This window comes from Lissotriton vulgaris, chromosome 11 (assembly GCF_964263255.1).
Source record: "Lissotriton vulgaris chromosome 11, aLisVul1.2, whole genome shotgun sequence".
NCBI lineage: Eukaryota > Metazoa > Chordata > Amphibia > Caudata > Salamandridae > Lissotriton > Lissotriton vulgaris.
The window spans coordinates 607272037-607299574 of NC_141699.1; the positions used below are offsets into that span (position 1 = coordinate 607272037).

A 27538-nucleotide genomic window follows, 5' to 3' on the forward strand; every position below is an offset into this window, starting at 1 on the left:
TAGTGCCTACCCACTGGCTGACATGTGTCCCCTGCAACCCGGTCTCATTCCCCGGAGTTGCTCTCTCGTGTAACTGATTAAAGACATCCTGTCCTAACCCATGGGGACAAGTGCAGCACTTCCTGGCAGCCGGCAGCGTCCAGGTGCGGACGATCTCACCTTTGGCGCGCCAGCGGTACGTCCGCTGCGCTCCCGTGCGCTGTGTCGCCTTTATAGCCCCTTCCACAAAGCCTAGAACGCCAACCGACCAAAAATGGCCACTGCTCCTGGCGTGTAACCGGAGAGTTGCCGAAAAATAAAAGAAGAGAAAAGATTCCCCCCGAGAGTCCTGTTAAAAAAACAATGCCACAGGTAGGAATAAGCGGTGGTAGCCTGTCGTGCCTACCGGAGTGTCTGCCTCCCGCTTCAGCGCTCCCACGTCCTATATCAGTTTTATAGCCCCCTCCACAAAGCCTGGAATGCTAACCGACCAAAAATGGCAGCTGCTCCTGGCGTGTAGACTGGCTAGAAGGCAGCCTCTCTCCACATCAAACGGCCCTTCTAAAGAAGTCGCGCTGGACCGGAGAGTTGCCGAAAATTAAAAGAAGAGAAAAGATTCCCCCCAAGAGTCCCGTTAAAACAACAATGCCACAGGTTGGAATAAGTGGTGGTAGCTTGTCGTGCCTACCGGAGGGTCTGCCCCCCCGCTGCTCCATCACCAACATCGCCCAATGACGGGCTCCGCAGGACTTAAATCCTACTTTCTTTGATGACATCCTACACACCAGGAGGACAAAACCTCAAAAGCACTCAACAAAACCTCACAAATATCCAGTCAAACAATGACTTTGGGGTAGCTCTTCTACAGATCAGCGCTGGCTGGGTGGAAAGAAAAGAACTGTTGGCAGCTTACCTAGGGGGTGCCTATATAGGTGCCACGGATGTCACTTCTGCCACGGACAACGCATGCAGAGCTGAACAATGCCACTTATTGGTGCAAAGGGGTACTGCTCATGAAAAATCTTTCTGATGCAGTCTGACGCCTGGGAAATTCAAAGGTAAGGAACCTGCGGCTAGAAGCTTCTATCAGATACTAATGCTGTGGAAAACATCTGATGGACAGACCTCTTGCTTTCACTAACAGAACCATTAAATATACCAGATGGAATGAAGCACCTTCTTCCCTTTAAAAGAGGTTCCTAGTCATTAACAGGAGCGGGAATTCAGAAAATGTTTCGCTGTAAAAGAACCAGACTGACCATTTTCCATCTTTACTAATATCCCCACTCTCCTACTGGACTATTAATGTCCTTCTGTTTACTGTTGCACTCTAAAGCACTTAGCTCATGGCATCAAAGGAATCCCCTATAATAAAATAAACAGCTGACATTAGCTCCTGGCTAAACAGCAGGAGCTGTGAAAACACACGCACTGCACCATTTTTTTAGGTTTCGCCTGGCGTCCGCTGCGCAGCAGCTTTCGCGCAGGCGAAATCTTTTGAGAAGCAGTATGTGGCTTTGTCCCGCCTCTCCCTTCCATTGGCTAGCTCCATAAATGGAGGCTAGCCATTGGAAGAGAGATATGTCAGTCATTGTCCGAGGCGATTCGTGGGCGTTCCGTACATTTTTTCCCTCTCCGCCCCTTTTAGTCATTGCGGTGGTGGGCGGTGTTTTTTTTTTTTTTAAAGTTTTTTTTGGGTCATTCCTCCAGGCCGACCACCGCCGGAATAAGTCCTGGTGAGTGCTCCCCTCCCCTCCCGCTGTCCAGGTGCCCGTTCCCGCCCCCCCCTTCCGCTGTCCGTGTGCTCGTTCCCGCCCCCCCCTCCCGCTGTCCGTGTCTCCGGCCCCGGCCCCACTTGTAAATGCTTGTTTAAAGAATAATATGAGCGGCTGAAGACGGGAGTCGTGGGACTTTTCAAAGAGGCGCTTGGGCTGCTGGAAGCCTTGTCCCTGTCCCACAATCTGTGCTGGCTCTTAATGAAGGGTCTCTGCGTTTGTTAACAATGCCTCGTTGTGGAAGGCCGCGATAGCACTAAGGATGTGGCCCGGGCAGTTGCTGTAGTTACAGAGAGGGTGTGGTTAGGGGAAAGGTAAGGCGAGCGAAGTGAACCAACAGGAGTGAACGCCTCACCTGTCTGATGCTTGGGTGACGCTTGATCGCTGGTCTCAGGGAGAGCAGACATCACTGCTTGCTGCGCGCCTTCCGCCTCGGAAAGAAGGACGGGTTCTGAGTCAACATCTACCTGTGTGTGTTTAAACTCTGCTACGAACTGGCCGGAAGCCAGCAGTGTGTGTTTTTTTAGATTTGACGAGTAATGGCGCTTGTTTGCTCTGCTCGGCCCAGCCGTGCATTGATGAACTGACGCAAGGCTGCAGCACTAGTGAATCAGCACGAAGCACACGTGCTAACGTACAGCAGCACCTCACAGGCTGGCCATAAAGGTGCACTTGAGGGACCATTCATCACCGCAGGAGTAAGCCATACATCCTCTACTTGCTTCCAGTTGTGTTTTTTTTGCTTATTGTGCCGAGCAGGATTTTTAAAGCATCGGCTTACCTTAACTCTCATGTTACCAGGGCTTTCGTGGTGAAAAGCGGAGCACCACCTTTGGTACTTTCACCCTTACTGTTGCCATGGCATTTCTACACTCTGAAAGGCCAGGCGCTCTGTGAGAGGGCAGGCACACCGAGAACAGCAATATTTCCAACCTGCAGTAGCGACGGTGTGGCCAATGCAGGGCCAGGATTTGTGTAACAGAACCTCAGCCCACACGCCGTTTTGACATCGCTTTTAGTACATTTACCCTCCGGGAATCTGTGGAAGAACGTAGCACAGCAGCTCCCTTGTCGGTGTCCTCTCCCTACGGACAGTTTGGTCGCGCTTTGCGGCCAGAATTTGCAGGACAGCGCTGCGCACCCTGTGAAATATTTTTACGGAGGTGTTCCCTGGTGCGTCACCCTTCCAAAGTCCACTCTCTGGCAGCAGACAGGACAGCAGCTCCTCTTGACAGCTCTAATCGGGAGGAGGGCAGTTTCGTCCTCGGGAAGGGCAGGGTAGATCTAGATCCCTGGGAGAGAAAGAGGCGTCCTACCTGTGCGAGTTTCAGTCTTGCAGGAAGAGGCTGGGTGTTCCCTGCTCTCCTCCCCCTGTGGGCCAGCCCAAAGCGTTCCAACTGCGCCCGTCAGTATACAGCCACCGCTGCATGCCCTGCTAGAGCAGCAGGCCCGGAGCACCCCACGTCCGGCCCAGCACCCGACGCCATGAAGAAGACACACTCCAAATCAGGCACCCTGACCAGGCTCTTTGGAAAGAAGCAGGCCAACGACAACCTCTTTGCCGGGGGGCGTGGCTTGGCAAGCCACGATGGCGGCTGTGTCCTGCTGAGGCTCCGCGATCGGGCTAGCATCTTGCCCACTTCCTGAGATCGCCGGGAGCCTCAGCCTACAGCAACTACTCCAATAATGCTCACCTGCATTGGGGCATCCTCTGGATGAGCCGTGAGGACTGCTGACAAGCGGCAAGCACCGGACCATCTCTCGCCGGAGCCGAGCGCCGAGCCCCTAAAATGGCGGATGCGGCTCCGTCTCCCTGATGTGGGCGCCACCGAGAGCCTGTCCCTGAGGCGGCGACCCTGGATGAAGCGGACAGCTGGCGGCCCCGGAAACCCCAGGAGAGAGCGGAGTGACCGGCCCGCGGGGATGTGCTCCGGACCAGGCTAGCTCCCACGGCGGCAGTCCGGTACACAAGATGGCGGCCGCCATACCGGAGCTCTATTGCACCGGCGCTCCTACACAGACGGGAGCCTGACCCCAGCACCAGCCAGCCCGCGGCCGCTGACCGAGGGGCACCGGTGGAAGTGCCGCCTACACAGCGCTGCGCCCTCCGGACATCTACGGTCTTCATCTAGGGGCGGTGAGTGTCGACCCTTCTCCCCCCCCCCCCTCCGTGGACCCCGGCGCCGACGGCCCGGCGGCCTCCTGCCCCCTCTGAGGCCCACCGGGTGATCGCGGATCACATCAGCCCTTGGTCGGGGGGGGGCCGGAACGCTCCTGCCACCTCGTGCAGCCCGGCGGACCCGAGTGCCTGACTCTAAGATGGCGCCCGCAGGGACCTGAGCACCGTGATCAGCGCGAGCTCCACCTTGGAAGCAGAGTGCTCCTCCGACCCTGAGGCGGTAGCACGCCACGTCGAAGACGCTCACTGCCCCGAACTCCCCCAGGCCCCTGTCGCCTGATCCTCGGCCTCCACGATCGGCTGAGGGACTGCATCACACGCCGAGGGGGGAGAGAGCAAGATCCGGCCACACTTAAAACACCCTGTCTCCTGGGGAACCTGGACAGTGGAGGCAGTACCCCCTGACACGTATCTCCTGACGCCAGGGCTGCCACCCCCCGCAGCCGCAAGTTGCCATTAACGCCCCGAGCCAGTGGGGGTCCCCCAGAGGGAAGCCAGTGCCTACCCCAGGGCCGAGAAGAACTGGGAGCCCAACCTGCGCTGAGCTGCCGCCTACCCGGATACACTGAGAGACGGTGGTCTGCTGAGCACGGGGTGCACGGAGGCCGGGTCCCCCCCATCTCTGACAGCACTCATGGGGAAATTGAAGGCCTCGCAGGTGACGGCTGTCCCTGAGACGGCCATCGAGAAGATGCCACACACAAGAACGTGGACGCAAGCCAACACGTCGCAAACCGACCCCACACTGTCGGCGAAATTGGATCAGGTGTTGGCGGCAATTGAATTGTCCCGCCTTTCGATGGAGGAGAGATTGGGCGTCCTGGCGACAGACATCAGTTTAATCCGCGACGACCATCGCAAGTTGGCGGACAGGGTGAAGGAAGGAGAACGGATCGTGACCAAGCTGCAGCCTGCGGTGAAAACACAGGAGGCGGAAATGAAGGAGGTCCTACGCCGCGTGGCGGTCCTCGAGGAACACACGGTGGATTTGGAGGGGCGCTCGAGACGATGTAACATCCGCGTCCTAGGCCTGCCGGAGGGGATTGAGAACTCGGACCCTCTGACCTACATGGAGTCCTGGACCAAATCATTCACCCCGGAAGCGGAACGGTCGGCATACTTCTCCATTGAAAGAGCCCATAGGGTCCCAGCCCGGGCACCCAAGCCAGGCCTTCCTCCGCGACCCATGTTGGCAAAATTCTTGCACTTCCGAGACCGCGATGCGGTGCTTCGTGCGGCCCGGACGGCGGGCCCCCTACAAGTTGAAGACCAACAAGTCATGGTGTTCCCGGACTATGCCCGAGAAGTCCAGCAGCAGCGTTCCACCTTTCTGGACGTCAAGAGGCGCCTCTGCGCCAATGATCTTCAATACTCCCTGCTGTTCCCGGCCCGCCTGAAAGTGCTTCACAAGGGGAAAGCCCTCTTCTTTAACACGGGGGAGGAAGCACAGGATTGGACTGAGTTTCACTGCCCAATAATCCCTAAACCCAGACCCCAGAGGGCACGCAACAACGACTTCAGACGATCCAGACGACGGGGCGCGAGCCGTGCCCGATCAGGCCGCCCCAAAAGCCAAGCATCCTCCCCCACGGGCTCACCCGACCTCACGCAAATCATGCAGGAGCGACGAGACGCCTTACGAGCAGTGACCGAACTGCACACATCACCCTTGGCATCAGATCTGGAAGGTCAACCGCACCTGTTCACCCCTGAGAAAGACCGGGACAGTGATGGAACAATGTCAGGGATTGGACCAATCTCCTCCCCCCTCGTTGCGGCGCACACTTTGGACGCTACCCTGGCCAGCCAACCTGGCACCTCTTCGTGATGGATGAACTGTCCACTGCTATATCCTTCTCGTGGCTGCCTACTGCATTGCGCGACATTTAGGAACCTAGACTGCTTGACCAGATAACTGTGTGCGCTAGCAAGCGATAGACATCTCTCCTGCAAGAGCCCGACCCGCGCACAGGCCCAGCAGCGACACACGCTGCCACCCCCGCAGATATCTGTTGTATTTCTCCCCTAGTGGGACACTAGTTTGGATATGCCACCTCCGGTGATATATCCTCAGTATTGGGACTGTTACCCACCCAAGGTTCTACTTGTCATTAATCCCCTTAGTTCCTCCCCCACGATTGTGGAAGCTTGGCGCACAGAAGCACACGCGACACATACGTACTGGCGACCCTCGGGGGCTGTAGGGGGGTCCCTCTCCCAACCACGACACCTTACGAATGGCAGTCCCACATTCAGACATTAATGTCCTTACACTGAACGTACGAGGCCTACACACGCCCAGCAAACGCTACTCTGTTTACTCCCACATTAAGCGTATGTCAGCTAGTATTGCATTTCTGCAGGAGACGCACATTAACGCTACTGAACTCACTCGTTTGCAGGCCAAATGGCGAGGGATCTTTTGTGCCACACAATACTCAGCGTTTGTGCGCGGCGCATTAATCTGGGTCAGACCAGGTACACCCTTCCGGGTGCTCCGGCGGGTGGTAGATAGGGAGGGCAGGTATGCGCTTCTGGAGGGAATACTTGACGGACAGGGAATACTCCTAGGCAGCATTTACGCCCCTAATACGGATCAGGATTGTTAGAATTCCACTGGCCCAAGCACTGCAGGGACGTAGCATGCACCAATCCCCTTTACCAGCCCCGTGGACCCCCACAGGTCAAAACACTATGTGGGCACCAGGGGACCCGAAAAGAGGGTGGTAATATTGTAAAGACACCAAGTCTTCCACCCTTGGCGACGAAAAGAAGACAGCTCTCTCCTGCTTTACGCTTCTGCACCAAACTGTAATAGAAAAAACAACACACCCCTTTATATATCACTGCTGACAGGAAATTTACCAGCCCTCCATAATCATGCCTTGGATCACACACACAATCCCCTCTTACCGCTTTACTGTGCAGGCTTGGCGTCGTAAAGAATAGGAGTGTATAACAGCTCAACACTCTTGGTTCTGCAATACTGTGAAATGGGACTTGCAGTAAAGGAGAGGACGCTGTTGTCGCAAGGTCAATAAAAAATATAAACAAAAGGATAATGGCCAGGAAGGGGAAAAAAGGACACCGCCTAAAAAACCCCTTTATCCGTTTACAAAGTAGCAGACCCAATCGTATCTCCAGCCGAGTCTGCACTAACTCAGCGCTGCCTTCGCGGAGTGACCCAAAACGTCACTTCCGCAAACAAAGAAGCGGAGAGCGGCAACAGCGAAGACGCGCTGGAACCGCCGGCGCTCCGTTAAGAACTCCGCGTTGCTTTCTCTAACGAGAGAAAAAGGATACAGTGCAACGCTCGTGTGTGCGGGGGCCCCCGGACACACGTACAAAAAAGAAAAGACGAAGGCAGCAAAAGTTTAATCAAAAACGGGGCGGAAGGGGAACCCAGGACACCCTACTAACTAGGACAGGGGATAAAAGGAACAAAGAGGGCAAAAACGGCAAGCCTTCTCACGAGCCCGTGAGAAGGGGGAGGGACACAGCCCAAGGAATGAGGGATCCAAAAACAGCAGGGAAGGACTCGATCCAGCAGCAAACGTCAGCCAACAACCAGGGTAGGAATCCAAACACTGGCAGATATCAAGCATCGAGCTAAAGGTAGGACCACCTTTTATCCTACTTCCCTGTCATGTGATCACAAGGCATGATCATAAACAAAGGACTACCCGATACCTAACAGTACCCCCACCCAATGATCCTCCCCACCGGGCGGGGTTTCGAGGGGTGTTGCCTGTGGAACATTCGGACCAATCGTGGAGCATGTACCCCCCCGGCTGGTTCCCATGTCCTGTCCTCCTTAGTATACCCTTTCCAGTCTACCAGGTATAAGAGGCGCCCCCTAACCCTCTTTGAATCTAGGATAGCCTGCACCTCAAATTCCTCCTGCCCATCCACCATAACAGGAGGCGGCGGTGGTAACGCCTGTGCAGAGGGCACGTAGGGCTTCAGTAAAGATGTATGAAACACGGGGTGTACTCTATATTCTGGGGGTAAACTAAGCTTCATTGCCACGGGGTTAATAACCTGCAAGATGGAAAAAGGGCCCACGAATCTGGGCTGCAGTTTGCGAGGACCTTGTAACCTCAGGTTGCGTGAAGCCAGCCACACTTTGTCCCCGGTCTTATAAGCTGGAGCATCAACACGATGCTTATCCGCCTGGACTTTCATCGCCGCCTTCGCTTCAAGAAGACTATCCTTGGCCAACTTCCATATGTCTCTCAAGCGCTCGCACACGTCATCTATGGCTGGCACGCGACCCGTGGGCTGTATAGCTACTGCTCTAGGATGGTACCCAAAAGAACAGTAAAAGGGTGTCATGCCCAAGGCGGAATGCACACTGTTGTTGTAAGCGAATTCCGCAATGGGCAGAGCCGTCACCCAATCACAGGATAAGGACACAATCAGACAACGTAGATACTGTTCCATTGTCTGATTGGTGCGCTCGGTCTGACCATCGGACTGAGGGTGGTAAGCCGAAGATAACCGTATCTCGGTCTTAAGCACTTGACACAACTCTGTCCAAAAATGGGAAACAAACTGCGCCCCCCTGTCGGATACGACCACCTCCGGCAAACCATGTAAACGCACCACCGAAGACATAAACACCACCGCCATCTCTTTTGCAGTTGGGAGTTTCGGTAGTGGTATAAAGTGGGCCATTTTGGTGAATAAGTCTACCACCACCAGAATGGTGGTGCACCCTTCTGCCAAAGGTAGATCAGTTACGAAATCCATGCTTAATGTATGCCATGGACAAGGGGGGACCTCCAAAGGCTGTAAGAGACCCGATGGTTTACAATGCGAGGGCTTGCTGATCGCACACACAGCGCAAGCACCCACATATTCTTGAACATCCTTAATCAATGTCTCCCACCAAAACCACCTCATACATATTTCCCTAGTCTTCCTCATTCCTGGATGAGCTGTCAAGGCAGAGGAGTGACACCATTCCAGCACCTCATCCCTCAACACCGGAGGTATAAACAACCTGCTTTCATGGTACAAAAGTCCATCCTTCATTGATACCAGGGGTAAAGACAACCAAGGTGCCAGATCTACTTGGCTCAAACGTTCCTTCACTAGAGCAGGAAATTCTTCCACTACCAGAGCTCCCACTATTCTTCCCTCGGCTATCATTGCCCTGCTCTCCTTCTCGGAGCCATCTTCCTTTCCCACCACGTGTATTCTGGAAAGGGCATCAGATTTCACTTGTTGGGCTGCAGGTCTATAGGTTATGACAAAGTCGTATTCGTTGAAGAATAAGACCCATCTCATCTGCCGAGGAGTCAATGCCCTAGCAGAACGAAAGAATTCCAGGTTTTTATGATCGGTATAAATCGTGATCACATGTCTGGCACCCCATAAATAATGGCGCCATTCCTCAAACGCTAGTTTGACCGCCAGCAGCTCGCGTTCTGCCACAGTATAATTGCGTTCGGCTGGCATTAAGGTCTTAGAAAAGAACGCAATTGGATGCATATGGCCTGTGGTCTCATCTCGCTGGGATAAAACCCCACCCACAGCACACAAGGATGCATCAGTTTCCACATAGTATGGCAGGGCAGGATCAGGATGCACCAATACCGGCGCAGTAACAAACTGTCTTAACAACGTACGAAAGGCATCCTGAGTCTCATCTGTCCAATCAAAAAGAACACTCTTCCTCAAAAGGCGAGTCATTGGGGCCACAATGTCCGAAAAATGCAATATAAAGCGCCGGTAAAAATTGGCGAAACCCAAAAGCATCTGTATTTGCTTCACATTTGTCGGTACTGGCCATGTCTCTATAGCCTGAATCTTTTTCGGGTCCATTCGGATACCTGCAGCAGAGATCACAAACCCTAAAAACTCCACCTCAGGAGTCCCAAACTGGCACTTCTCCAACTTGGCGTATAAATGATGGTCCTTCAATGACTGCAACACCTGCGTTACATGCCTGGTATGATCGGTCTCCTTCTCTGAGTATATGAGGATATCATCCAAATAGACTATAACAGTCTGATCCAAATATTGGCCTAGGACTTCGTTAATAAAAAACTGAAACGCCGCTGGCGCATTGCACAAACCAAACGGCATAACCGTATATTCAAACAAGCCGTACTTTGTCTTAAATGCCGTCTTCCACTCATCTCCTGGCCGAACCCTTATAAGATGGTATGCGCCCCGCAAGTCTAACTTGGTGAACACCTTTGCCTTGCGGAGCTGATCCAGCAACACGGAGATGAGGGGAAGAGGGTACCGGTTCTTTACAGTGGCCGAGTTCAACGTTCTGTAGTCCACACATGCCCTCAAGGAGCCTTCTTTCTTCGGGATGAAAAATATAGCCGATGACACTGGCGAGGAAGAATGACGAATATACCCCAAGAGCAACATTTCATCTATATATGTTTTCAAATGGGCCTCCTCAGGCTCAGACAATGCATACACCCGACTGCATGGCAACGGTGCTCCGGGTATCAAGTCGATCTTGCAGTCATACGACCTATGCGGAGGAAGACCTTGAGCACACACTTTGTCAAACACCTCCTCATAAGATGAGTACTGAGGAGGAACAACACTCTTTTCAATCAGGGCACAAGACAAGGGATTGATCTGTTCCGCTGCCACCACATAACAATTCCTTAAGCAGTGTACTGAGTCCAAGGTAACCAATCTCTGTACCCAATCAATCCTTGGGTTGTGTTTTTGCAGCCACGGGACCCCTAACACCAACCCAAATGACGGGGCATTGATCAGATCAAATACCACACTTTCCACGTGTCCGTTCTCACACAACAAACCAAGGGGAACGGTCTGTTTCGTAATACACCCCGATGTCAGCTCTGTCCCATCTATTGCCCTTACTGGCTCAGGCTGTTCCTTCAGGCAACAAGGAACCATCAATTTTTCAGCCATCGATATGTCTATAAAGTTTCCGGTTGCCCCGGAATCTAACAATACTGACACCGGAATAAGTGTCTGTGTTGGAAGTAGCAACTGGGCGCTGATCACAAAATGCCTTGAAGCCTGGTCTAGGGCCCCTACCACCTCAAACTGCTCTATTCCGTCCCCACCTGAGCCTTGATCCACATATATGCAGGCCACCTTCTTTCCAAACCCTACCCCTGAGGGTTTCACTGGGCAATCACGTGCGAAGTGGCCCCCCTGTCCACAATACAGACACAAATTCAACTCTCTTCTTCTTTTCTTTTCCTCTGCCGTCAGGGGTCCCCGTACTCCACCAATTTCCATTGGTTCAGGGGCTGATCTACTCTCCCCCGTTGCCTTCGCCTCTGATTTCACATAACTACTACGGGGTGGCAGAACCCGATTACGTTCTCCACGTCTTTCAGTTACCCTGTGATTCAATTTCACTACTAAATCAATAAATGCTGCACAATCCTCAGGCGGATCAACCACTTGTGACACGATATCCTTCAACTCCTCACAAAGACCCTGATAAAACAAAGATGTTCTTTTCTCAATGGGCCAATGCGTCTCGGCTACCAATCGATTAAAGTTGGCAATATAAGACAATAGGTCCTGCCTGCCCTGCCGCAGTTTTAACAGCTCCGCAACGCTGGCCTGCATGAAGGCATGCTTCGCAAACAACCCCCGCATTAAATCCTTAAATGCCTGGTAATTATATAGCACCCGATCATTGCTTTCCACCAGAGGTATTGCCCATTGAGCCGCGTTGCCAGCCAGGTATGACAGGATAAAAGCGATCTTAGCCGAGTCATCGGGGAAGGCATTAGTCCTGCACATAAAGTGCAGCTGGCACTGGTTCATAAAAGTGCCAAACTTATCAGGTTCTCCTGAAAATCTCTCAGGCGGGGGCAATGGAACTGCCATGGGAGTCGTCACTGTTACTGCTATGGGGTTGCTACTACTAGCTGTACTTGCTCCGGCTCCACCTGTGTATTGAAAGGTAGCTGGTTGTAACACCGGAGCTGTTCCCCTGCTAGAGACCTGTTCCCTCGCTCTCACGGCCACCAGTTCCTGCTTTAGCCCTATATTCTCCTGCTGCAGCTCCTGCATCTGCGCCTGGAGTGTATGTACTGCTCCCATAATATCCTGCATAGTAGGAGTACCTGTTCCCCCTACCAGGGCATTCCCATCTTCGTCCATGCTAGTCCGGGCAGTGCTATTATAACGTGGGCTTGATATTCTGTTAGAATTCCACTGGCCCAAGCACTGCAGGGACGTAGCATGCACCAATCCCCTTTACCAGCCCCGTGGACCCCCACAGGTCAAAACACTATGTGGGCACCAGGGGACCCGAAAAGAGGGTGGTAATATTGTAAAGACACCAAGTCTTCCACCCTTGGCGACGAAAAGAAGACAGCTCTCTCCTGCTTTACGCTTCTGCACCAAACTGTAATAGAAAAAACAACACACCCCTTTATATATCACTGCTGACAGGAAATTTACCAGCCCTCCATAATCATGCCTTGGATCACACACACAATCCCCTCTTACCGCTTTACTGTGCAGGCTTGGCGTCGTAAAGAATAGGAGTGTATAACAGCTCAACACTCTTGGTTCTGCAATACTGTGAAATGGGACTTGCAGTAAAGGAGAGGACGCTGTTGTCGCAAGGTCAATAAAAAATATAAACAAAAGGATAATGGCCAGGAAGGGGAAAAAAGGACACCGCCTAAAAAACCCCTTTATCCGTTTACAAAGTAGCAGACCCAATCGTATCTCCAGCCGAGTCTGCACTAACTCAGCGCTGCCTTCGCGGAGTGACCCAAAACGTCACTTCCGCAAACAAAGAAGCGGAGAGCGGCAACAGCGAAGACGCGCTGGAACCGCCGGCGCTCCGTTAAGAACTCCGCGTTGCTTTCTCTAACGAGAGAAAAAGGATACAGTGCAACGCTCGTGTGTGCGGGGGCCCCCGGACACACGTACAAAAAAGAAAAGACGAAGGCAGCAAAAGTTTAATCAAAAACGGGGCGGAAGGGGAACCCAGGACACCCTACTAACTAGGACAGGGGATAAAAGGAACAAACAAAGAGGGCAAAAACGGCAAGCCTTCTCACGAGCCCGTGAGAAGGGGGAGGGACACAGCCCAAGGAATGAGGGATCCAAAAACAGCAGGGAAGGACTCGATCCAGCAGCAAACTTCAGCCAACAACCAGGGTAGGAATCCAAACACTGGCAGATATCAAGCATCGAGCTAAAGGTAGGACCACCTTTTATCCTACTTCCCTGTCATGTGATCACAAGGCATGATCATAAACAAAGGACTACCCGATACCTAACAAGGATAAATTCTGGGACCACCTCACGGGCATTTTGGCTCAGTTCACTACAGTTCCGTGGGTGCTAGGGGGTGACTATAACTGCACGCTGGACCCCACCCTAGACCGCTCGCACCCTCCCCCCGCACACTCCCCAGTTCCCCGGCAGGCAGGGCTCTTCAGGGCATGGACCACACATTGGGCGCTCACTGACGCATGGCGACACCTGCACCCACTGGATCGCATTTACTCCTTCCACTCGATCCCACACAACCTCCGGGTCCGCCTCGACCTATTCCTCTGCTCTGCACCAATCCTCCCTAAGATAACATCTACAGATTACCTAGGTCGGATCCTCTCAGATCATGACGCCCACATCCTCCGGCTGACCTGGCGCCCCCCGTACCCACCAGTCCCCACTTGGCGCCTCCCCAGGGATTGCCTATCAGATCCAGTCTTCAGAGACGCACACAAAACCAGCATACAAGATTACTTCACACACAACACGAACGCGGCATCGTCGGTACTGGTGGAGTGGGACGCGTTTAAAGTAGTGGCAAGGGGAGAATGCATCAAACAGGTAGTAGGGGTTCGCCGCACATTGGAACAGACACTCTTATCCTCAGAGCAGAAACTAGCCGCACGCACTAAACGGCCTGACAATTCGGAGGAACACGCCGTGCTTACGGCCGAGGCTAAGTCGGAGTATCAGACTGCCTGCGCTGACCTCCGAAAATACAATTTTAGGGCTTACGCCTCTAAGGTGCATAAGGACAGAGACAAAACAGGGGCGCTACTGGCCTGGATGGCGAGGCAGGACACCGAAATCAAGCCAATCACGGATATTATCAATCCGGAAGGTGTGCTGGTGCGTTCACAGGCCGAGATCCTCCTGGCGTTCCAGCGCCACTATGCACAAGTATACGGGACTCCGGCCCAGTACTCCCCGTCTTCTGTGGATCGTTTTTTAGACCCGCTGACGTTACCCGCGATATCGGATGATGACAAGGGCACACTCGACGCCAAGATAGTACCCTCAGACATCACCCAGGCGATACGTGCCATGTCTCGGAATAAAGCGCCGGGACTGGACGGCGTCCCACTAGAATACTACTCGACATTCTCTCCCCTAGTGGTCCCCCGTCTATCACGGATGTTCGGGGCGTCTCTTCATTTAGGGAGGTTATCCCAGTCACTGCGCGAGTCCGTGATTGTCACCTTTCCCAAACCCCACAGAGATCCACTCCACATGGGGTCGTATCGCCCCATCACGCTCCTGTCGGCTGACTGTAAGATCCTGGGGAAAATCCTGGCTGATCGGTATGCACAAGTCATACGCCCACTAGTCCACCCCGACCAATGCGGCTTCGTTCCGGGGAGGAACACCTCCCAGAACCTCCGCCGAGTCTTCCATGTCCAGGATCAGGTACGTGACAGATTTCCCCGTGCCGCCTGTCTCATTATGGACCTGGAGAAGGCGTTCGACACCCTCGCCTGGCCCGATCTATTCTCAGTCCTGCGGCGCCTCAACATCGGCCTGTCACTCACGGCGTACACACGCCTTCTGTATACCGATCTAACCACTCAAATTCGTATCGGGAAACGCATATCACCGGCGTTTGGAGTCCGGCGAGGCACAAGACAAGGGTGCCCCCTGTCGCCCCTCTTATTCGCGCTGGCAGTCGAGCCGCTGGCGGTTCGGCTGCGCCTGGAGGGTGTAGACTGGGGCATTCCACTTGCGGACGGCGCGCATTGCGTCTCCATGTACGCGGACGATCTTCTCATATACGTCCGAGACATCGAAACGGACCTGGCCCCCATAGGGGCAACGGTGGCGGAATTTGCAGACGCCTCGGGACTACAGGTGAACTTGGACAAGTCCACAGTCTACCCCTTTCACCCGAACCTACCCCCCCGGGAAGTCGAGCTCGGACCGCATAAACTCTCATGGTCCGCAGAGACTCCCCGGTACCTCGGGGACCGCCTGTACCATTCTCCAGCCGACATTTTTGAGGGTAATCACCGCAGAGCACTCGCTAATCTGCGCCCGACTGTTGCCTTCTGGAATAAACTCCCGTTGGCCCCAATAGGACGGATAGCCCTGGCTAAAATGGTGATGCTTCCCCGACTCCTTTACCACTTCACAAATTTACCGGTGGTACCGCCCAGGTCCTTCTTCCGCGATGTCGACTCCCTCCTAGGCACCCTTATCTGGGGAGAGGGCCGACACAGGGTTGCCCTGAAAACTCTCCAACTTCCCACGACGCAGGGAGGGCTCGGAGCTCCGTCCTTCGAGTCATATTTCCTCGCGGCACAGCTCCAATGGCTGTCATACTGGACGGCGGACCGTTACCCTCAGGAGACAGTTACCTCGACCGGCAGGATCGCAACCCCGGAACTCACTCGTCTTCTCCTCCCGGGCACCAAGCCACGCGCACATACCCCATTCAGGTAGCGATAGCGCGCCGGTGCATGATGCGGATCCACCGGATATCCCCCAGTAGACCTCCGTACTCCCCGCTTCTACCGTTGATAGGCAGCCCCAGGCAGGACTCCTACTTCACGGCTCCACTGTTCACCGAATGGTCACACTGTGGCATCACGGATCTGGAATCGCTCTTTGAGGAAGGCCAGCTGAAATCACTCGACCGACTAGTCGCTGAATATGGGCTCCCCCCGGGTCAATTCCTCAGATATAGACAGCTGCTCGATGGGTACCGGCCCCATTTTAATCTCCGAACTGGCGAGCCAGACACGCATCCAGCAATACATACTATCCTGCATATGGGAGTGGGACGTCACTTAGTCACCTGGCTCTATAAATCCATCCGGGAACTCTCACACGCTCCCCTGACGACCTTACGTGCTACATGGGAGGAGGACATAGGTCGCGCACTACACGACTCGGAATGGACTAAAGCACTTGAGGCCCCGAAACGCGTCTCTAGGAACGCCCGCTTCAAAAACATCCAATATTATATCTTACACAGGGCATACCTCACCCCAGCGCGATTGCAGAAGTTCTATCCCTCCACACCATTCCTATGCCCCAGATGCTGCTCCCCTATTGCGGACTTTCGGCACATGTTTTGGAGTTGTCCCAACCTTCATCCCTTATGGCGGGCGGTACACGGTACACTATCGGAACTCACAGGTCTCACTACTCTAGCCACCTGGGAGTCCAGCGCACTAGGCATCTTTCATGTCCCTAAGCAAGACCCGGTGCATAGACGCTTCGTGTTCTTAGCGCTCCTGTTGGCAAACAGGTGCATAGCCATGCACTGGCGATCCTCGGAGGGTCCCCCTATAGCAGCATGGACGGGGGCGGTCTGTAAGTGGGCGGCGGCGGAAGAGGATGCCCTTAGAGAGGAAGAAGCCAGGGGCTCGCGTAAAATTCCCATATCCATGGAATGGGCCATGCTCCTCCACAGCTTCCGGCAGTCCACACGTACAGGAGACCCACCTACGCCTATCCCCCCCCCCCCCCCCCCCCCCCCCGCCCGAGAGGACCAGTAGTCTCTACCTGGTGTCAACCATCCCAAGGCTGACTCCCGGTACCCCCCACATCCTGGTCGAATTCTCATATGTCATACCACCCATCCCGTTACTCACATACACAGGATGTATCCACCCCCTGTCCATCCCTCTCTCCCCCCCATGGAGTGCAAACTGGATAGCTCAGTAGCCCCCCCCCCCCCGACGCCCGTCACCAGTATCCCCCTGCTTAGACCCTGCTAGCGCCCACATGCTTCCCCCCCACAGTTTTGTCCCCCCCCCGTTCTCTGGTAGCACCGTTATATAGACTGTACAGACCCCGATCCTACGCTCTTGAGGCGGGAACTTGCATGCCTGTCATTATTCATCGTCCTTTTGGCGATGCAGGTTCACTATCTCCCAGCCTGCAGACATATTTGCACGATCTGTACTGACTAACTGAGGAAATGTATACTTGTACCAGTTGTATAAAACAAGAAAACGTTGCGCGCCTAGCTGTTTGTGGCTGAATGTTGAGGCCACGTCAGCAGATTATTTACACTGTACCCATATATTTTGATGCAACAATAAAAAAACAAATTTAAAAAAAACAACAACAAAAAACGACAACCTCTTTGCCCCAAATCCACCCTGGATCCTACCACAGACTTCCAGCAAAGGAGACAAGAACGCCCACAGTCAGTATAGCATTTACCATAAATCCTTCCGTTCTTACTTTTTAAATAACATGTTCCTGTTTGCTTTTCAGCCCTTGTGGAATTCTCAGTGGTGTCATTCAGTGGGTTTTGGTCTTTAATGATTGTCTTTTGCCTAATTGTGTTTGTTGGCCTCGGTCGTCTACGAGCTATCAATGTTTCTAGGTCTATGCGCAAGCAGCTAGTTAATCCAGGGGAGCTTTTTTCGGGTACTTGTAGCCCCGATGCTATACAGAACAGGTCCAAGAATGCCAAGCAAACCTCTAGATTTGTTACGCTCCTCCTGGATAGATCGGAGTTCTGGGAAGTGGACATTCTTAAAGGTATCTTTACCTAAACTGTACTGTCAACAACGTGGGTTCTCGAATGGCTCAGCCTTTCATGCTCTCCAGGCCTACTGTGGCCGTCAGGAGGCTGCCCCTAGTTAAACTTGTTCGCCTCTCATCTGTCCATCAATACCGTACTAATGACATATTTAGTGGCATACAAGTGGCAATTAATAATACCAACAACACATCACAGCACTGCGTGTTGACCCCACGCACCATTTTAAAGCGGGCCAACTGAGGCAGGCAACAGGTAGCCTGGACTGCCGAGGATGTGGCGGAGTAGTCAGATTGTTATCGCTGGAATAAGGAGACCCGATTGGTAGTGTAGGATTGACACTTGGTCTATCATCATGGAAGTGCCAAATACCCTCATCAGCAGGGTGTGTGTGTGTGTGTGGCTCTGTGTGTGTGTGTGTGTGTGTGTGTGTGTGTGTGTGGCTTTGGGTGTGTGTGTGTGTGTGTGTGTGGCTCTGGGTGTGTGTGGCTGTCTGGCTCTGGGTGTGTGTGTGTGTGGCTCTGGGTGTGTGTGTGTGGTAGTAATTGCTGTCTGCTGAGCTTGTCCGTAGGGTACAATAGGTCTCACATTTGCGAGAGATTAAGCTAATGGCAATGTAAATGACAACACCATTTATTTATCTGTTTTCAAAACCAACACATAAATACAAATTTTGTCATTTACAATGCAATTAGCTCTAACATTTCCAAAGGCGAAACCATTGCATTGTAAATGCTTGTTGTTTTTTGGGGGGAATTTTATACAGAGCGGACTAGACCAGAAGGTATCAGAGTGCTTTACATGAGCACCAGTTGCGTTACAGACGGTCAAATTCATTTTTTGTTCGGCACGGGGAGATTAAGTGATTTGCCCAGAATCACAGGATGTTGAGCATCCCTGCCTAGACTCGAACCCAGTTCCCCAGCTTCGAGGTCGACCGCTCTAGCTGTTAGGACACACCCCCCACCCCTAAACCCCCTCACCTTTTGAATTGTTGTTCACAATGCAAATTTGCAGGAAAACAGATTATGGACTGTCCTTGACACAAAACACCACTTTCATAATAATAGTAATGTTTAGATCAAGAGTTATACCGTATCATCGAAGCCTGAGAGATAGGCCCATTGCCCAGGGAATGGGTCGTGACTGGCGTGGGTGCCAGGCGTGGATGGGAGGGTGGGTATCATCACTGACTGCAAAGGAATGAGGATTTCACTGAACGTCGCTTCTTCTACCAGCCTCTTCAGCGGCTTGAAGTGCACACTCATGCTCAATGTGCTGCTGTTTCCATCCACCTATGCAATGCAAAATACATTTTAACCTCAAACAATATAAAACATGCAATCAGTATCTATTGCTTTAACTTGTTTGTATTCTTTAAAAAAATATATATAACTATATAGCCATTTTGCCCCATGGAGGTCTTGCTGACCTCGTGTTAGCAGTACAGTTGGCCAAGAGTTATGTGATGTACGTAAAAGATCTTTTACAGGGTTGGATTGGTCAGTAGAACAACATTTACTTAAATAATTGATATTAAATTGCCTTAATATCTTCATGTAATACCTCCAACATCAATTTACAGAGATTTATGACACAATATTGACTATCTTAAGATCAAAGGACACTTACATTGTTTTCAAAATATCTCACAAATTTACAGAGTTTTTAGTATGTCTAATGTATTTTACCATTATGTCACCCGTTGTCTTTGTAGGTCCTATTAGTTTACCACTAAACTGCCAACATTTATATTGTATTACATTATATAGTTTGGATGTATACTTAATAATGGAAGTGTAGACAATAATATTGAAATACTTAGCACATACAAAAAATATAAGTACACACTTAGACCAATCACCAGCCCTGTAGAATCTCCTACCTTTATTCCTAGTCCGAGCACTTAACTTAAGGGTCACCTGATGGTGTAATAGCACAACTATGCTAACGAGATGGTTACAGCGGCAAAGTCCTGTCTATTCTGAGCAATGTATCATGTTTCGGATTTTTTGATGTCACTGTCTTAAGTTGGCCGAATCGCACCCATCATGGGCCTATGCTCTAAGAATTGTCCCCTAGGTACCGGATATTGAAATTGCGTGATGTAGTGGAAGGTAAGATCAGAGTTGTCTTAGAGATTACATAAGTAAAGTACACCTGCATCAGTCCCCCTTTCTTGTTTACCTAAGGTGCCACCTCATTGAGCATAGGGTGACACCACATTGGCAAGTTTGGAGCATATGTTACTACAGCTGTAGCATGTTTGGCTATCCATGCAGGTGCCCACTGAAGCTGTGCTGAGATGTAGGGAAATTCCTGGGTCATTCATCCCAGCTATACAACTAAAAGTTGGAGTTTTCTCAGCTCTGTCCCTCTTGCCTGCCCAAGTAAGATCTCATCGTATTGAACAAAGGGTCACAAATATTTGCCGCTGTTGTATCATGGGTGTATTTGCAGAGTAATACAGTAGGTGGGGAAACATCATTTTAGAAAGTGTGATCCTGACCTTTGCTGACAGGAGGAGTTTCAACCAGAAAAGGACAGCTTTCTTCATTGCCATTATCGCTTTTCCTACATTCTTATCTATAACTTTAGTCGCATTGTGATACATTTGCACACCCAGATATTTAAATATGGGCTCATCCCACTCAAGTGAAGTGATGGAAGTTTTTCACTATTCCGGGTACAGGGAAGTTTAAGGGAGGATAAGCAGGATTTGTCCTTATTTACCCTTAGGACTGATAGGTCACCAAAATTATCTAGCTCATACATAAGTTGAACTACGTTAGATGGGTAACCCCGAACTGAACAAGCACATCATCTTACTATAAAGAGATGAACTGCACATAATATTGTTTGCATAGGCTGCTAGGGGGTCCGCTCTCCTGGAAGCGTACCTCTAATGGCTTTATTGTCAACTCAAACAGCAACAGTGACAAGGAGCATCGTAAACTGGTTCCCATATATGCTATCCAGGCCTCTGATATTGACTGACCTGTCTTCACTTGTGCAGTGAAGAATAAGTAGATGGGTCTGATCGACTGTGCAATGCGATTCCCAAACCATTTCTCTCCCAGGAACATAAATAGCTAGTCTCAGTTTAAAGAGCCAAAGGCCTTTTCCATGGTGAAGGAAGACACCACCGGTAGGGCAGCAGACCCCCCCCAGTGAGCTACTCAATATCCAGAACAAAAGTCTAATGTTTGGTAACGTGATTGATCCCGATCCCAGTCTATTTTTTGGGTGATCACATAAAAAATCCAGTAAAGTTTTCCAATATGGTAAATCCCTAAGCACCCTAGCACAGTATTACATTACCTGGATGTACATGCCCCAGTCTTCAATCAAAAAAGAAAAAAGAGCCCTCTGATTCAAATATCATAAGAACTCTATTAAACCATTTAGTAAGTCAAAATCCATTTAAACATTTAAGGCAATGAACACTTTTCCCTTATTCTATGGGTTCACCTGTTGGATCCCAATAAAATAGTTAAGTCTTTTGATGTGATATCTTTACCATTATAGCAGACCGATACAGCATCTTAATCCTAATAAACATTCTGAGCCCAAATCCAGTATTAGTCAGGTTCTCTGAGAGAAAAAGAAAGGAGACCTGTCAACCGCCTTCTTCACATGTAACATGGTCACCCCTGCTGGTATGCCGAGGATCCCTGCAACATCAAATATAGAGATGGTCAAACTTGTATGTTCAGTGGTCTCTACCCAGTATGATAGTCTTGGAGCAATGTGATTAGAAAGATGTTTTAATACATTTTAACATTGCCATTGACTAACGATATAGGAAGGTAAGAAGAGCAAGCCTGGGAATCTTTTCCCTTTTTGGGAAAGTATGGATAAAAAGAAGGGGTATTACTACCAGTATCCATCAAATTAAATAATTCCATAAAGTAAGGTACTAAAATATCTTTAAAGGTTTCATAGAATTCACAGGGAATTATATCCGGGCCTGCATCTTTACCCACAGGAAGTGTGCCAGTAGCTTGAATAATTTCTTGTGAAGAAAAGGAAACAAGTATCTGTATCTCAACGTCTGTAACTATATTAGTAGGGCCACTGGAGTTATGTATTACTGCATTTCTATTGCTGATACTGTGCCCTCTTCCTTGTATAGTTTACCGAAATACTATTAGAAAAGCTGCAGAATTTTCTTTTGCTCCAGCTGTAATGTGCCCAAGGGATCTTTGATAGCTTTAATTACATTTTTACTTGTTTCCTAGCTTGGAGAGCCTGGGGTTCCTCATTATTCTTAACATGCCTCAATTTTGGATTGGGGCCAGTTTTGTCACCTTTTTCACATGGAGTCTCACAGAGCACTAAGGTAGATGCAGGAGCTCAGTGACACTTTATTTTTAACTGGTAATCATGACCTGCAGAGGCTGAGAGGCTATTTTTTCTAATTACTAGGGAGATTCTTTTATTGGTCATCAATGTCTTCCTGGACATTATTTGAGAAACTTATCCAATTTGAACAGTGTGGTTGTCAGGAGAGTACAAGATACACATGACCATGTGAGTGATTTTCAGTCCTTCCTGACACATGACGGGTCTTTCACAAACCATGATGGCAAGATGTCTCCTGTGCTGAGAATATTTATAACAAGCATTTGCAATGCAATAGGTCTCGCAGCATTAAAGTTTGAGTTATTGGCATTGTGTATGACAATGCCAATAGCTATAACATTTGCAAATGTGACACCTATAGCATTTGTAATGCAATATGAGTTAGCCAAGAAAAGCCCTTGTTACAAAATGTTTGGATATGTGACATTTTTCAGCAACTACACGAGCTTTTTATCTTATAGGGCAACTTTGCATTAATTATCTGAGAGTGGGCTAGAGAATGAACTGTAGGAAAAATGATAACAAGAAACCCCTTTCGAATCAGGTTGTGGAAATCCTTCTCGAATTGCAGATGATGAGCTGTGAAGGGAACTTAGCATCTTTGAGTCAAAAAGGATTATGTGAACAGATGTTTCAGGAAATGTTGATAATTAATTTTAGAACATTTCCACAACCAACATTCACACTTTTAACACTGGTATAAAGGAATTAACACAATTTAGCTCCAGGCTGCATCACGCTGGGGTTCGTGTTTAGGCTAGTAGCAAAGGTGAAGTTCAAAACAACAGTACCCAGTCATGTGTTCATCTTTTGACCAAATAAGGTCAAAAGGCTGGGATAGCTTTTGACAGGAAATGGTCAAGGCAAAGGGGCGAGGAAGCCTGGGTAAGAATGTTAGAAAGATTTTCAGTGCTACAGTTAATATTAGTAGTTTGCTGTTAGAGCACTCCCAGACAGTAATAAATAGGCAATTATCCGCTCTCTGCATCCCTATTCATTCTTTGACCTTATTGTATAAAATTCAGTGCTGCGTGTGAATCATTATACTAAAAAAATGCTTGCATCGCCCCAGTGATAACAAAAGACATAAGAGATTGCTCCATGTATATCAAACACCGCGAGTCCAATTGTCATCAGGTGTTTGCGTTGGGAGTCAAAAGATTGGCTTACCATGCCGGGGGACTCTGTATTGGACTAAGCCGACATTGCCACACTGGAGCCGAAAACAAACGCTTTCTCTGCTCCGTTTCAATTGTAGTCTTGGATATAACATTTTGTCAGCCTTAATTACCACGCAGGAGCGGAATAAAGTGTATAATTTCTGTTGATTCATAATTATCCTGGGATATACTACTCCGCAAGAGGCTGGTTATATATGCCTCTTCATATATTTTGTACGCGTTATTGGATCTATGTTGTGGCAAGTTTAAATTTATCTCTTCGTAAATTGGAGCAGTTGGTAATTTGGTTTCTGTGGCCAAGCTACAAAAACCACACAAGCAAACAATATAAAAAGTTGAAAAAGCAAGAAAAACGGGAAGTGGGCTGACACAAGGAAAGGAATGTTGGGTGAGTTGTGGGGTAAATTAATTTGCATCGGCTTTCCATTTCATAGATTCAAATCATAAAATACACAAAACCGGAGCACCGTACACACCGGAATCCCGCCGCGGCCGCCCCGGAAGTCAGGCACGGTCGCCTGTGACGGGGGCGGGGCCACGTCCAGACCGGAAGAGGAGGCAGGCGAAGTCAATGCGTCTCGCGGCCCGGGGCTCCTTTGAGCGGTGTAGAGCCCCGGGGCCGCGCCAGCAGGAGGTTGGGCGCCGCGTGCTGAGAGCAGAGTCCTGGCCAGGTAAGTTCTAAAAGGCTGGGGGGGCTTGGTGCACTTGAGTGTGTGCGCGTGTATGCTCGTGTGTGTATGTATGTGCGCGACAGTGACGGCGGGGGAGGGAGGGAGGGAGGGGGGGCCTCGGTGCACTTGTGTGTGTGTGTGTGCGCGCGCGTGTGTATGTGTCAGGGGGTGTCTCTGTATGTATGTATGTATGTGCGTGTATGGGCGCTTGTGTGTGTGTATGAGCATGCGTGTGTGGTGCTTGCGCTTCCCAGGAGACAGCGCCTGGCCACAGCGCACGTTCCCGTTTCAAATCCGCTCCAAGGCGATGCGCGCGGCCGAAACTGTCTCCTGGGAAGCACAGTCGCTAACAATAGATCTCTAGCGAGACACAGCGCTGACGCGCTGTGTTTTCGCTACGAGACCTATATGTTCACTCAAAAAATGCAAGTGAGAGAAAAATTATGCCAAAAGATGTTGAATGTTGTCACTTCTCACTAAACTAGCAAAACGTAAGCAAACAAAAGCCCCGTTTCCCAACTGAATAGAGCAAAAAACCACCTGAGTCAAGAGGCAATGTAGTGCCTTCAGCCACTGTAGTGCCGGACAGTGAGCTTAAAAGGAGAGTAATTTTCTTAGTAAAGAGTTACTGCTTATCTGAGAATGTCTTACTATTTGTTCAGTCAAAAAAGATGGATACATTTATGTGCAGTAAAAATGAAGGGGAGTGTCTGTCACTTGTAAAGCTTTGGGGGGTACCACACATAAGTGAAGCCATTTAAGGTACATGAACATCAGTTAAAAGCCCTTGAAAGAGAATAAAACCTGACAACTTTGAAATGAAGATAAAGGAGTGATTTAAAAAAGCAAATAGAATGCCGGATGCTATTACATCTTGATGCTATTCTGGTACTTATAGTATAAGAAATCAGTTGCATTTGTAACCACTTAAGTTGCAGCGCTGTCCATTGGGCGCGTATTCTGGACCAGACTGTCACGAATGGATCAGGTAGGTTTGTAGTGAGGCTGCTGGATTCACTGCCGACATTGCTAAGTTTTTTTTTTTTGCTAAGTTAGCACAAACTTGGCTGCCATGTTGCTGCTGTTGCACACGTTACTAAAACGTTACTAAAAGACTTTGTTTTTGAAAAGCCTCTGCTTGTGCGTGTTCAGATGAGAACCGTCTACTTTTCGTGTTCATTGCAGTTCTCTGTGGTTTTCATCTGCACATGATGTTCAAGGTCGAAAAACAATGTCCCTTGTTACTCTGCTTTGGTCAGTCCCCCACACTTAGACATAAAATGAAAGCACAGCAGCACTGCTGAAAATAGAGTGCTTTTAATATTTGCATGCATGTATGTTAGACACACTTGGGGAAAACCTTTCCAGAGAGAAGAGCAGAGATGTAAACCTTTGCATCTAGACTTGGAGGTATGGGATCCCCCTGACAAACCCCAGAGGTCTTCTTTTTTATAATAACTAGTTCCTAGCACGGGGAGGGTGGCAAGGCAGAGTAGGCCGTTTTCCACTAGCTCAATAAAATTATATTTTATTTCCTATGGAATTGTAACAATGCTGACTATATTGAGTTTATGCATTATTCTGATAGTACTGGCACGTGTACTGCGTTTTAGAGCATGTTAGTTAAAATAAACATTTAAATCTATAATGTGTCTCTGACTACTCATGTTGTGGACAAGTATGAGTGAGTGAGCGAAAAAGTGTTCTTGCTCCCGCGATTCCTGAGAGAGCTGGAGTTACAGGTTCGGGGCACTAAGGCGGGTAGTTGGTACACCACTATACACCGAGGTCCTGGTTTCCTGCGCATAGTTCTGTATATGTGCAGAATACCTGCAAAAGGTTCTTATATGCTTGCAGCTGTTTTTAAATATAGGACAGAAACAATTCATACAGCAAACATGGAGATTGGAATCTCAAGGGAAATGTATCTAAGCATGTATATATCACAGGCCTAGATGGCAAGCAAAGGAGCACTGTACATAGATGGGATGCTTTACTTCAATGAATCTGGGTTCAGTAACTAGCTGAAGATCAATCCAAATTAAACTGAATATATTTTCAACTCCAACAAGACTGACAGCTTGGCTGAGCTCCAGGCATGGCTCTCTCTGAAACTTTCATGCCAATCTTATAATCCAAGCCAAATCCTTTAGCTTTTAAATCAGCTGGGCATTTTTCTTCAAGACCCACATAACAAAGGCATTTCAGAAAGCAAGCTATAAACATTACCTTCCCTTAAAGGAAAGCTATGCCTAAAAGAATCATACTTTCAAAACTGTGGAAGCTCTGTTCTTTTCATACCTATGCGGTGGAAATGCAAGTATACAAGAAACCACCCAGACAATCTTTAAGAGCAATCCCCCCACAGGCATCTGCCTCGCTAAAGAATTATGATTATTTTATCAGATCACATCTACAATGGCCTGCCCCTGCAAGCCGGTATCATCATGATCTACATGTCATATCTGGCAGTAAAGAAAACAGCTGGCATAGCCACTTCAAGAGAGAAAACAAGATGGAAGCCTTGTGTGTCAAGGTTCCAAGGCTATGGAACCATATCTTCAACCGTCTCTCAAGACAATTTTGAACATAATTCTAAATCCATTTCTACATCGATCATTTCCTTTGCAGCTCTTAAACAACACTGTCCCCAGTCACAGCTCTTTGGCCTAACCCTTCAGAATTCCATTGCCTCTCACTTAAAGACAACAGTCCTCAGCAGCCTAGCTTAGTAGCTTATCCTGATAACTGTATCTAACATCGCCCTCTTAGCTAGGTTTATGCTACCAACTCCTCCATAAAATAAATTACAAATTTGTAAATCAGGATTTAAACCCACGTGAAAAACAAAATCTACTGTCGCCAAACTCAGACGGAGGCCTTCACATTACCGTATTTAATGATCAGACAGTACTAGTACTGCTTCTACTAGCTCTAATCACAGTGATTTTGCTGACTGACAAAACAGCATTATAAAACACAGATCACAGCATGGCACTTAAAAGAGTAAGGGCCAGATTAACAAACAATCAGAAAATTACACACACAGATTTATGGCTCTCTTGAGCACGTCTGACTTTTGTTTGAATTTACAGACAACTACTATAGATTTTCAAGAGCACTGATTTGTAATTATTTGTCAGTGTAGAATATTTATATCCTTTCAATATAATGAGGCACCCACTCAAACATCTCTTTAAAGCTTTGTGTGCCACGCTATTGTTACATACCGGTTTATTACATAGTTCCAAGAGTTTGTCTGTAAGGCGAGTTGCATCGCCAATGAATTTTCCTAGGGACCCCTTCATGTGGATTGCTTTCTCCAGAATCTCTTTGCAGCGGTTAACACGAGTTGGATAAGATGACTGAAAAAGAAAAAATATATTTTTTGTTTACTCAGTAAATTCAGGCTCTACTTTGCAATCTAAATGCCACTTAAACAAGTTCCTTACCTCGAAAGGCTAGTTAATGCCTAACAGAGTGGTTTTGAAAAAGATTAGCTACTATGTGAATTTTGACTCAGAGTGGGAACACTGCTGAATAGTTTAAAGTGGCAAATACCTATATACAGCAGAACTTTGTAAAGCAAACACAGCCAAATAATGCTAGTTTTTCACGAAGGGTTGAAAATC

At 49.4% G+C, this 27538-nt stretch overlaps 1 protein-coding gene across 2 annotated transcripts in view; it reads right to left on the bottom strand.

Moving 5' to 3' along the window:
* Positions 1-27538, bottom strand: part of ATR (ATR checkpoint kinase) — a 566179-nt gene that overhangs the window by 127888 nt on the left and 410753 nt on the right. For both annotated transcript variants that reach the window (XM_086943714.1, XM_086943713.1), the window contains exons 39-40: positions 27137-27271; positions 18784-18984 (exon numbers count right to left, since the gene is read on the bottom strand). In XM_086943714.1, the coding sequence (XP_086799840.1) occupies positions 18784-18984; positions 27137-27271 (336 nt within the window). The remainder of the gene's footprint in view (positions 1-18783; positions 18985-27136; positions 27272-27538) is intronic.